Source organism: Syngnathoides biaculeatus, chromosome 14, assembly GCF_019802595.1.
Source record: "Syngnathoides biaculeatus isolate LvHL_M chromosome 14, ASM1980259v1, whole genome shotgun sequence".
NCBI lineage: Eukaryota > Metazoa > Chordata > Actinopteri > Syngnathiformes > Syngnathidae > Syngnathoides > Syngnathoides biaculeatus.
In genome coordinates, this window is record NC_084653.1 from 941,136 (window position 1) to 953,631 (window position 12,496).

The 12,496-nt window shown below is 40.2% G+C and overlaps 1 protein-coding gene across 7 annotated transcripts in view; it reads right to left on the bottom strand.

The window, feature by feature from the left end:
- The window catches only part of itgb2 (integrin, beta 2), a 94,578-nt gene extending 87,151 nt beyond the window's left edge, over window positions 1-7,427 (bottom strand). For all 7 annotated transcript variants that reach the window (XM_061840892.1, XM_061840893.1, XM_061840891.1 and 4 more), the window contains exons 1-2: window positions 7,302-7,427; window positions 2,530-2,590 (exon numbers count right to left, since the gene is read on the bottom strand). In XM_061840892.1, coding sequence (XP_061696876.1) covers window positions 2,530-2,590; window positions 7,302-7,412 — 172 coding nt within the window. In that variant the 5' untranslated portion in view covers window positions 7,413-7,427. The remainder of the gene's footprint in view (window positions 1-2,529; window positions 2,591-7,301) is intronic.
- Window positions 7,428-12,496: the final 5,069 nt, after the last annotated feature.

Genomic DNA, 12,496 nt, shown 5'->3' on the forward strand with positions numbered 1-12,496 from the left:
TAATCATCCATCAATGCATCCAACCATTTTCTTAGCCACTTATCCTCACAAGGGTCACGGGGAGCACTGGAGCCTATCCCAGCTGTGAACAGGAAAGAATCGGGGTACACCCTGAACTGGTTGCCAGCCAATCGCAGGGCACATCGAGACAAACAGCCACATTCACAATCACACCTCAGGGTAATTTAGACTGTCCAATTAATGTTGCATGTTTTTGGGATGTGGGAGGAAACCGGAAAACCCACGCAGGCATGGGGAGAACATGCAAACTCCACACAGGCAGGTCCGGGATTGAACCCGGGACCTCAGAACTGTGAGGCCAACGTTTTACCCGCTGCTACATCGTGCTGCCTCTGGGATAATCAATTTTTGAATATTAATTGGAGAAAAGCGTGGCTTGTTCCTTTTAAATTTTTTATTTCAAACTAAATTAGAGGAGTATATTTAAAGATACTATATCATATATAGCCACCTAAAATCGACATTTTACGATTTCCTAATGTTGATAACATGAATGTGAAACAGATTCATGTATTCTGTTAATGTCCTTTTAGTGCCACATTCTGGAAAGAAGTTGAAAAATATCTTCAATGTAAAATAAAATGTACAATAACAATTGAAAAGGAAAATATATAGTATTTGAGTGAAGAGATAAAAACTGAGTAAAATTATTAACTTGTAGATTTTATAAGGTTAATTTCACTTTCACAAATCTAAATCTCGAAAATCAACTCCTGGATTCACATTATTCCTGAATCAAATCAACCAATATTTAAAGTCTCTGCAACTAATAAAGAATCAGAAAGGCAGATTGATCATTACTATCATTTAGAATTATTTAAAACTGAGTCACATCAAATTATGTTATTGCTATACAATAATTTTTTTAAATTGTATTTAATTTTTTACTTTCCTTTCATGCATTTGTTTTGTTCAATGAAAGTGAATTGGATTGGTTGACTAATTGTACATATGCAATGAGGAAAATAAGTATTTGAACAACCTGCAAAATTGCGTTGTTCTGGGTTGTCATTGAGAAACACAGAGTTTGAGCTCACTCCCAAGATTTTCAATTGGGTTTAGGTCTGGAGGCCACTCCAGAGCCTTGATATGCTTCTTACGGAACCACGCCTTGTGGTCATCCTGGCTGTGTGCATCAGGTCATTGTCACATTGGAAGGCCCAGCCACGACCAATCTTCAATTCTCCAACTGAGGAAGGAAGTTGTTCCCCCAAATCTCGCAATGTATGGCCCAGGTCCTCCTCTCCTGAATACAGTGCAATCTGTCACATGTGCATAGAAACACCCTCAAAGCATGATGCTTCCACCCCTATGCTTCACAGTAGTGATGGCATTTTTGGGATGGTATTTCTTATTCTTCCTCCTCCAAACACGAGGAATGGAATTATGACAACGTTGTATTTTGGTCTTATCTGACCACATAACTTTCTCCTGTCACTCCTCTGGATCATCCGAATGATCATGGGCAAATTTAAGACGGACCTGAACTTGTGCTGATTTAAGCAGGTCAACCTTCCGTGCCATGCATGATTTTAGACCATCTTAGGGCATTACCCACATTAAACTTGGAAACAGTGGTGCCAGCTCTCTTCAGCTCATGGACAAGCTCCTGCCATGTAGTTTTGAGGTGGTTCCACACCTTTCTTAGGAACATTAATATGCCACAATGTGAGATCCTGCTTGGACCCCCAGTCCAAGGGAGATTGACAGTCATGTTTGGCTTCTTCCATTTTCTGATGATTGGTCCAACAGTGCTCTTTCTTCCCCGACCAGCTTGCCAATCGCTCCAGAGCCCTTCCTTGTCTTGTGGAGATCAACAATTTTGTCTCTGGTGTCTTTGGAGGGCTCTTTTGTCCGAGCCATGTTAGTAGTTGTAGTCTTACTGTTTGTGTAGGGTGGACAGGTGTCTTTGTGCAGCGAACGATCTCAAACAGGAACTTCTAATTTAGAATAAGTGGGGTGGAGGTTGAGATTTTAGAGGCAGACTGACAGGTTTTTGAGGGCCAGAACTTTTGCTGATTGGCAGGTGTTCAAATACTTATTTTCCTCACTGTATATTTCGTTTGTGTGATATTGACAAAAGTGACTCTCTTCTATTTCCCCTGGATTCCAATATGCTAGAGCAGTAAATAAAAATACACTGTAATTGTGTAGTGACATTGTGATTACTCATACCAAAGTGTAGAAAAAGTGAAGCCATGTGAATGGTGAATACAGTACTTTACACTTACACCACATAGTATTGACTATATACTATATATAGTGTGTAAAGACTATCTCGGATTTCATGTTTGATATAATTTACTTTGTAATTATGGGCAACAACAGAAACAACCACAAATATTATATACAATTGCATTTGTTTCGGTATGGTAAAAATGAAAAAAGGTCTCTGTATACAATATTTTAATTTAAAAAATTTGCAACAACTTTTCACATTTTAAGGAGAGCAAGAGGAGAAGTACAAAAAACTCTTGATCATTTTGGAAACAAGAGGTGTGAACTTACCATTTGGAGCCACTGACAGGACTAAAGGCAGAAGAACAAATGGCAAATGATGATCCATGTCCTGACAAAAACATTATAGAATCAACTATTGTTGAAACGACTGGATTGTAACCATAAATTGTACAGACTGTATTATTCCCATCACAAGGTTACCTTTAAATTCAAATTTGAAACAGCTTATTGAGCTTCTCTGATAGGTAAAAAATGAATGAAGAATTTGACTTGATTATTTACTATATTTGCCTTAACTTTGTGCTCTCACTTTCCATGCTGTAGCTTGTTTGCAATTTATCTTCCACAACTCAACATCACAGCAGTTGTGTGCACTACTTCAAACTATTAATTTGTTGAACTATGCAAACTATAACAGTTTTATTAGTTGTATCTGTCCATCCCTCCATCTTCTACTACTTCCAGGTCAGGTCATGGGGGACAGTAGCTTTAGCAGGGATAGCCAGACTTTCCTTTCCCCAGCTACTTCATCCAGATATTCCAGAGGGATCCCGAGGCATTCCGAGGCCAGCCGAGAGATGTAGTTTCTCAAGTGTGTCGTGAGTGTCCCTGGGGTCTCTTTCCAGCTGGACATGCCCAGAACACCTCAACAGAATCAACTTTAATTGCAAACTGTGTAACGACACACAAGATATTTGTCTCCAGCAGTTGGTGTCGACCTGGTACAACACTCATGTTGAGAATGGAGAAGAACAAACTGCCGAAAACGAAGAATAATTGACATTAAATTAATCGGGAACTATTCACTGACAGTAGTGCAAAGATGCAAAGTCTTTTAACATTTAGCGCAGATAGAGTTCATCACAGATGATACAACAGTGATTGGCCTCATCAAAGACGGTGACGAGTCTGCGTAACGACAGGAAGTGGCAAGACTGGAGGTTTTGGTGTGGGACACAAACTGGTGTTGAACAATGTAAAGACTGTTGAAATGATTGTGGACTTCAGGAGGGATCCTTCACCACAGCTGCCCCTCATACTATCCAACTGTCTTGTGTCAACCTTCGGGACCTTCAAATTCTTGGGAATTACAGTCTCAGAGGACCTGCAGTGGGAGACGAACATCAAGTCCATCCTCAAAAAAGGTCAGGAAAGGATGTACTTCTTGTGACTGCTGAGGAAGCACGGACTGTCACAAGAGCTGCTTAGACAGTTCTACACAGCGGCCATCTAATCTGTGTACCATCATCACAGTCTGGTTTGGGGCTGCCACAAAAAAGGACAAACTCCAACTACTGAATGGATAGTCGGTGCCTGAGAAAGATGGAGACATGCACTGAAAAGGAGAGGAATGAATATTAGCCAAAGTAAAAGAATATATGTGTGTAAATGAGAGGGCTGAAGGGGGAAACGTAATGCTCCGAGGAGAAGAAATAGCGAGGGTGCAATGTCCAAGAGGCATCTGAAAAAGATGCCCTCGCCACCTCATCTTGCTCATCTCAATGCGGAGAAGCAGCGGCTCTTCTCTAAGCCCCTGCTGGATGACCGAGCTTCCCACCCTCTCTCTAAGGGAGAGCCCAGACACTGCGGAAGAAAATCATTTCGGGGATCTTGTTCTTTCGGTCACAACCCACAGCTCATGACCATAGGTGAGGGTAGTAACGTAGATTGAGTGGTAAATTGAGAGCTTCGCCTTCTGACTTAGCTCCCTTTTTACCACAATTGATAAATACAGAGTCAGCGTCACTGCAGACACTGCAGAGATCCTCCTGTCGATCTCCTGCTCCATTCGTCCCTTACTTGTGAACAAGACCCTAAGATACTTGAACTCCTCCACTTGGGGGAGGATCTCATTCGTGAACCGGAGAGGGCACGGCACCCTTTTCCGACTGAGGACCGTGGTCTCAGATTTGGAGGTGCTGATTTTCAACCCAGCAGCTTCAAACTCAGCTCTGAACTACTCCAGTGAGAGTTGGACATCAGGGCTTGATGAACCCAACAGAACCACATTATCTTCAAAAAGCAGAGATGCAATTCTGAGGCCGCCAAACGAGAACCCCTCTATGTGTTGGCTGTGCCTAGATCTCTGACTGCCTCAGAGAACCCATACTCTGCTTCATCATGGAAAGACATGTCAGTGGAATTGAGGTCGTCTTTGAATAATCCTCTCCATCAATCTACTACATCTTGAATCGAGGTAAGCAGCGCCGCATCTTCACCATGACAGGCACTGACCACCCTACGTCCACAGGTTCGGTCAACTGCCTCAGCAATGGAGGTGCGGAACATAATACACTCGGAAATGTCCCCCGTCTCCCCATAACATGAGCAAAGTTCTGTTGATGGTGGGAGTTGAAACTCATTCTGATAGGGAATCACACCAGCTGTTCCCAGCAGACCCTCAGAATATACTTGGGCCTGGCACGTTGGACTTCCATCTTCCACACCATCTGAGCCAACTCGCCACCAGGTGGTGATCAGTTGACTGCTATGCCCCTCTCTTCACCCGTGTGCCCCAGAAATGAGCGAGTCAGATGACACGACCACAAAGTGGTCACAAAGTGGTAACAAAGTGCCCTGTCGAGTTGCAACTTCGGGTGTCGTGGTGCCAAGTGCACATGTGGACACCCTTATGATTGAACAAGGTGTTCGTTATGGACAACCTGTGATGAGGACAGAAGTCCGGTAACGGAACACCTCTCAGGTTCTGATTGGGAGGGGGCCCTTCCTCACTGTCATTGCCCGCGTCTCCTAGCAAAATGATGGGAGTTCCCAACTGGTTGCACTCTCCAGCACAACCTTAGGGGTGCTCAATGTGTCTCTGAGGCAGTTTTGGTCGATCTGGTAACGGCATGCCAAAAAAAAAAAATCAGGTGTGGCAGATATGTCGATCTCACGCACATACAGACGCGTTCTCGCAAGCCGGCCTCCTAATTACGGTCTCTCTTTTGCTTTCTTCACGGCAGTCGCGGAGATGCACACGTCCCCCCCCCGGAACTTCACACACCAGCTCGGGGTCCTTCCCTGGCAGAGAGGTGACATTCCACGTCTCTTTTGCCAGTTTCTGTAGCCAGGGATCAGATCGCCAAGGTCCTCGCCTTCGGCCATCTCCCAGCTCACACTGCACCCAACGCCTATGGCCCCTCCCTCAGGTGGTGAGCCCATGGGATGGGAGGCCCTCATGGCCATTTCCAGCTGTGCCTGCCTGAGCCCCATAGGTGCAGGTGGACTCGCCTTTAAGCCCAACTTCCAGACTTGTCTCCAGAAGCGGCACTCGTGACCTGCGTCCGGGCTAGGGAAACCTATATTCATTGTTTTTCATCATCAAAGGGGTTTTTTAACTGTATTATAAATTTGAAATTTGCAGAAGTCACTAATAAACTTTTACTGATCATTATTACTCAGTTTGGTCTTGGAGTAAAATCAGTCAAACTGAATAGTATTCACTATCCGTGGTCTGGCAAATGTATGTAAATATTCATCCTATTTCACCGCATATTTTAGTGAATTCCATCTACTTCCTCTTGAAAAACTTTTTTTTTTTTTTTTTTCATCATGGCAGTCAGACCATGTGAACGGCTTATCCTCACTCTGGTTAAAATCAATTGCCAACTTGAGTCAAAGGAAACTTCTAAAGAGCCATTTTACAAACTAAACTTGATCCAAAAAGAAGGGATGTGATTCAAATACGTTTGCCTAATCGCTTTAAACCTCTTCTAATGCTGGAAGATAGATCTGTCAACACAAAACTATTAAATTGTCAAAGGCATTGTTCAAACTACACACAAAGTCACGCTGTAAATGAAGGAAATGCTATAAATTCTGCGTGATGCAGAAGAATGCCAGACAGGAAGTATGACTCAACCAAAAGTGTTGAGAATAACACCCAAACTACACAACCTGACAAAATATTTTACAGCTAAGAAAAAATGAGCATTTGCAATCAATTAAAAAAAAATCTGAGTTTTCATAATTTACCGTACACAGTGTTGTGTGATTTGAATTTTAACTAATATTTCCACAACAATAATTTAATCATAGAAAATTAGGGGTTCCTCTACAATAACACCCACCTGGAAATGAAAGCCCATCCATATCTAATTCATCTCAGGGTACGACTGCATCGAAATGGCAGAAGCAGTGAGATTATGTACTGCAAACCACAAATACAATTAGACTTTTAAATATTTATAGACTATATTGGATTGGAATCTTCCCACCCACATTAACTTCTCTATTTCATGTCTTATCTGTTCTATTTTTACATCAATTGCATTTTTTTTTAATGAAAGCTTGGTTTCCATTTCTCAAATTTCTGAAGAGTATTCTGATCTTTGTTTTGTTGTCTCAGGTTTTGAAATGATGTACAAATTGTACAATATTTTCTCATCCTAAAATATGGTATTTTTGGATCAAATACATTCACTTTCAGTATATTGGAATGAGTAAAAAGACACCTATTCGGAACAACTACATATGTATCGTACTGTATTGTCTAAGTTTAAAGTGACACAGAAGACTTACAGTATTTTCTTAACTCACTCAGTATTTTGTAGCAGTACCATCCCCATATAGAAATTTACTGAACTATATTCATTCTCCATTGCTGTAAAAGTTTCTGAAATTAAATAGAATTAATATACTGTTGTTCTTATTTCACTGCATTTAATTCAGTTAATTCAATTTAGTCCTCAGAGAAAGCTTTTGCATTTGGTGGTTAGATGTGATATAATATACATCAGTTAGACTCAAATGATTTGAAAAGTTATAAACTAGCACTCGTAGTAAGTAACATTTAAAAAAAAAAAATTCTAACTTACAATTATGAGGAAGATGCTTGCCGCCTCTGCCTGACAGTTATGCTGAATACTGCCTGACAGGAAGTATGATTCAACCAGTGTGTTGTTGAAGATAAGAGCTATTCTGCCCATGGAACATGCTTTTTTTTGTGTGTGGAGACAACAAAAACAAAAAGAAACTTGCAGTTTTACTGAGCATCGATGTTGATCTTTTGAGCTCTTTACCTGCTTGTTTTACTTCTTTACACTTATTTTTCCATTTTAGGTTCCAAGACTGAAATCATAAAAATATGAATGTTTAAAAAAAGCCTCCCTGAGCCATTATCTTATCGTGATAGAGGGGTATTAACCTTTGACAGGGGTTTCACGGCCCTGGCAGGGGCACCCATGGCAAACAGCTCCAAAGCAAAGGAAAGCAAATTTATTTATACAGTGCATTTCATACACAAGGAAACTCAATGTGTTTTAAATTATTAAAAGGATTTATTAGATTCATTTAAAATGGGGAAAAAATAACAAATTACAACAAAATATACGTTTTTAAAAAAGTACAATTAAAAACAGCATAGAGTGCAAAAAATATTAAAATTGTAAATACTCTGAAAGGCATGAGAAATGAGAAGAGTTTTCAACCTGGATAAAGAAATATTCACACTTGGGGCTGGCCTCACCTCTGTTGGCAACTCATTTCATTTGTGCGCATCATAATAGCTAAATGCTGCTTCATCATATTTGCTTTGGACTATGCGCTCCACTATTTGACCTGACTCAGTCAATCTCAGAGCTGGAATGTATTGTATTCTGTCAGCATTTCTTTCATGTATTCAGGACCTAAACCATTTAGTGATATATAGACCAGTAGCAGAACTTTAAAATCTATTCTAAAGTTGACTGGGAGTCAGTGCAAGGACTTTAGAATTGGAGTGATATGCTCTGACCTCTTTGTTCTGGTCATAAACTGAGCTGCAGTATTCTGAATGAGCTGCGACTTTTTAATGGTCTTTTTGGGAGTCCAGTCAGAAGGTCATTACAGTAGTCAAGTCTACTTGAGATAAAAGGATGGATGAGCTTTTCCTGGTCTGGTTGACACATGCAAGCCTTCACTCTAGATATGTTCTTAGGATGGAAAAGGGATTTTTTTTTTTGTGATTAATTTAATATGACTGTTGAAAGTCAGGTCAGAATCTATCAGAACACCAAGCCTTCGGACTTGGTGCTGGATTTTTATTTAGTAACAGGAATTATTTTTTCTTTATTGCCAAAAACATGTCTTAGTTTTGTTGTGGTTTAGTTTGAGAAAATTTTAGCTCATCCATTTATTTATCTGCTTTACACATTGGCACAACACCTCAATTGAACTGGAGTTATCTGCACGCACTGGTAAATATGCGTGTCATCTGCATAGCTATGATAGTCAAAGTAATGTTTTGAAGAAGTTGACCCAAGGATGGCATATACAGGCTGAACAAGAGGGGTCCAAGAACTGACCCTTAAGGGACCTCATCGGTCATTTCCATTTGTTGAAACTGAGCACTTCAGCATTCTGAATTAGCTGCAGCTGATTAATACTCTTCTTTTTGGGGGGGAGTCCAGTCAGAAAACCATTACAGTAGTCAAGTCTACTTGAGATAAAAGCATGGATGAGCTTTTCCTGGTCTGCTTGACACATACAAAACTTCACTTTAGATATGTTCTTCAGATGGTAGAAGCCAATTTTTGTGATTGATTTGATACAATTGTTGAAAGTCAGGTCGGAATCAATCAGAACACCAAGGTTTCGGACTTGGTCTTTGGTTTTTAAAGATAGAGAGTCCAGGTGTTTACTAACAGCAATTCTCTTTTCTTTATTGCCAAAAATTTGAGATACAATAATTGGAGAAAATTTTAGCTTATCGAATTATTTATCTGCTTTACAGTGGCACAACACCTCAATTGAACTGGAGTCATCTGCAAGCACTGCTAAATATGCGTGTCATCTGCATAGCTATGATGGTTAAAATTAACGTTTTGAAGAAGTTGACCCAAGGATAGCATATACAGGCTGAACAAGAGGGGTCCAAGAACTGACCCTTAAGGGACCCCAGAGGTCATTTCCATTTGTTGAAATTGAGCACTTCCAATGCTTAGAAAGTAGCTCCTTTCTTCCAGGTAGGGCCTAAACCATTTAAGGACAGTTTCGTTTAGTCCTACCCACGTTTCCAACCTGTTCAGCATTATATGACGATCTACCGTCTTAAAAGCCGCACAGAGATCCAACAAACTTGTCACCTTTCCTGAGTTAGTATTCAATCTATATCATTTGGCACTCTGATAAGAGCAGATTCTGTACTGTGATGAGTTCAGAAACTTGATTGAAATTTGTCAAAAATCAAAAACCAACAATCTTGGCTATGAAAGGGAGATTTAAGATGGGTCTATAGCTTGCAAACATGGAATTGTCCAGTGCTCTGTTTTTTTTTTTTTTTTTTAGAAGAGGCTTAACAGCAGCTACTTTAAAAGCTTTAGGAAACTTGCGAGTCTGAAACGAGCAATTTATTATTTGCTGCAAACCAACTAGCACTGAATTCACAATACTTATGAAAAAGTCGGATGGTGTTGAGTCAATACAGCTCGTTGATGGTTCAGCTGCTGAACAGTTTTCTTTACAGTAAGCGTTTTTCCTGGGTCACTTCAAATGGAGTATCATTTTATTGATTTGCATTGATATTTAACCTGATGGATTGTATTTTTTCACTAAAATAACAAGCGAGGTTGTCAAACACAGCAAACAGAATGTGAATAATGTTGACAATGTTACTGATGATTTCAGAAAAGTGTGACTGTCTAGCCTTGATGTTAGAATTATTGTTTATGTATATATTATGGATTTGTTCTAAATTGTTGGAGGACACTTTTTTCCTCCCCGTGTGTTTGTTTAATTTCGGGTAGTGAGAATGTTGGTTATCCAAATACAGGCTGGAGATGATGAACAGTTTCTTCGAAGCTTTTACTGACAGAATATTCTGGGCACAAATGAGTGACAGACAATGGCTGTAGCAGATCAGAAGTGCAAAGATACCGAGGACTTACAGCATTCCCCTACTATCAGCAGGGGCCGCATCACAAACATATGAAAGAAAAATAAAGAGCATCACAAAGAACATCACAAGAGAACCCCATCATAAAATAAAAGCATCACAAACTATCTTCACCATAATGACTAAACCAGTTCTTCCTGGTAATAGCACATTCCTATGCCATGGTCTCCAGTAAGGTCAACTGATGATTTGGCATGTGTGAGCAAAAGATACACATCAATAATAAAAGAGATACACATCGATAATACACTTCAATAGCCAAAGTATTATCCTTGCTTCAAAGATTCTTTACAGACGGGATGTGCAGCCCCCACACAGGTGCACCAGCTGACTCCTCATTTTCCGAGAAGTGGCCAACGACAAATTCATCAACGCACACACATAATTATCAAAGAATCTGCCTTTGTTAACTTGCTTGCTCACCTTCCCTTTTCACTTTGTGTGTTTTCGAAATAAGGAAAGCATACATGAGAAGCTGGTTCAGACTGTTACTGGCCAGCCTCATGCCCTCCTGATCAGAAAGACGACTTCTTGTCCCTGTTTCTTGTGCATTTATTTCTGCAACTAGGTAATAAATCTAATATTTTCTTGGTCCTTTGAGCCGGATTCCAAGATACCCGAGGATCCCAGGTTGAGAGTCGACCTCCAGGAAAACCGTGGCCACGGCAACACAGACCCGTTAAGGGAGTGGTCCTCAAACTCTCGAACTGGGATCTGAGGGTTGGCAGAAATCCAAGGGACAAAAATGCATCTTTGGAGGAACATTTTTCTTTCGGGATATGAAAAGAGTGAATGTAAACATGAAATCTGCGCGAAGGTGCTGTCTCGATATACACGAAGGTACTGTGTAGGAGAAGTTTTATTGATACTAGTCTGGCAAGCTGAGGGACAACAGAATCTAACAAATTCAGTGGTCAGAATATACAGGTTGTGTATCCTGTGTCATGCGATGGCGGAGCCTTATACGTACTTAAGTTCCGTGTTAAATAAAATACAGTCTGTATAAAATAACATCTGATAAAACCGCAGTATAAACCGTGTGTGGTCGTTTAAAAAAGTATTTGAGAGACAGGATTGTAAGTGACGACTTGTTTGTAAGCAAAGGCAAGATTACTCTGCCCTTCTGGGTAGAAGCTTGAGAAATAACAAACATATTGTAGTATTGAACAGTCACCCTGTCTAATAAAAAACGCCTACCATAGTACACCCTAGGTGTAGTGTGTTGGCTCCAAATCGACAATTTGAGGAAAAATATTAGTAAACAAAAGGAAAGGGACAATTTAACTTGCAAAAATTGGAACTTTGTCGAAGCACAAGGCCCAGATAAGCTAAAATATTTAGATAAATAGATGACAAAAAAACTATTTCAGTGGACAGCTTAATTCGCAAAAAAATAATTCAGTAGAGAGATGACAGAAATTCTAGAAATAAAGGTGACCTTAATAAAAATGGCCCTAGATGGGTATGAAGATACCCAATGGTGGTTACCAGAGGTAGAAGAAAAGAGAGGAAGGAGTCAGAAAAAATGAAAGAACAAGAGAATGAACAGAAAGACAAAGAAAATCATCACAATGGTCTGTTGTTTCACATACAGGAAAATAATGAGACGGGACCAGTGTTTAATACAATGGATACAGAAAGACAAGAGGTAGAAGTTGAAAAGGCACACAGAAAAGAGAAAACCAATCACACCCCTCTACCCTGATTTACAAGACCACACCAAATGATTAGATCAGACAGAACTGACTTGAAATTGTCAAAAAACTGGGAGGACGACTATCTCCTACACAGACTGCTGCACAAATGACCAACTTATCACCAAGTTAAGGCGACTTACACCCAAGTCATCAACCCTGAACGAAATGGCGCTGACTTGACTATTTTAGTGTATAGGACTTGGACTATGGGTGATGTTAAAAAAGGCTGTGGAAGATCACACTTCACACAAAGTCAACATGAATCAATATGTAAAAGGTATGGAAATTTTGAAAATTCAGAGAGCAACCCATCATTTTAGACAAAGAGCAAATTACGCTAAAATAGGAGAAAAGCAAAAGATGTCGAGCCTTTTGAGGACAACGGCCTGCAGGAAGATGGAGAGGTAAATGGGTCATTTCAACAGCAGTTGACATGCTCTCC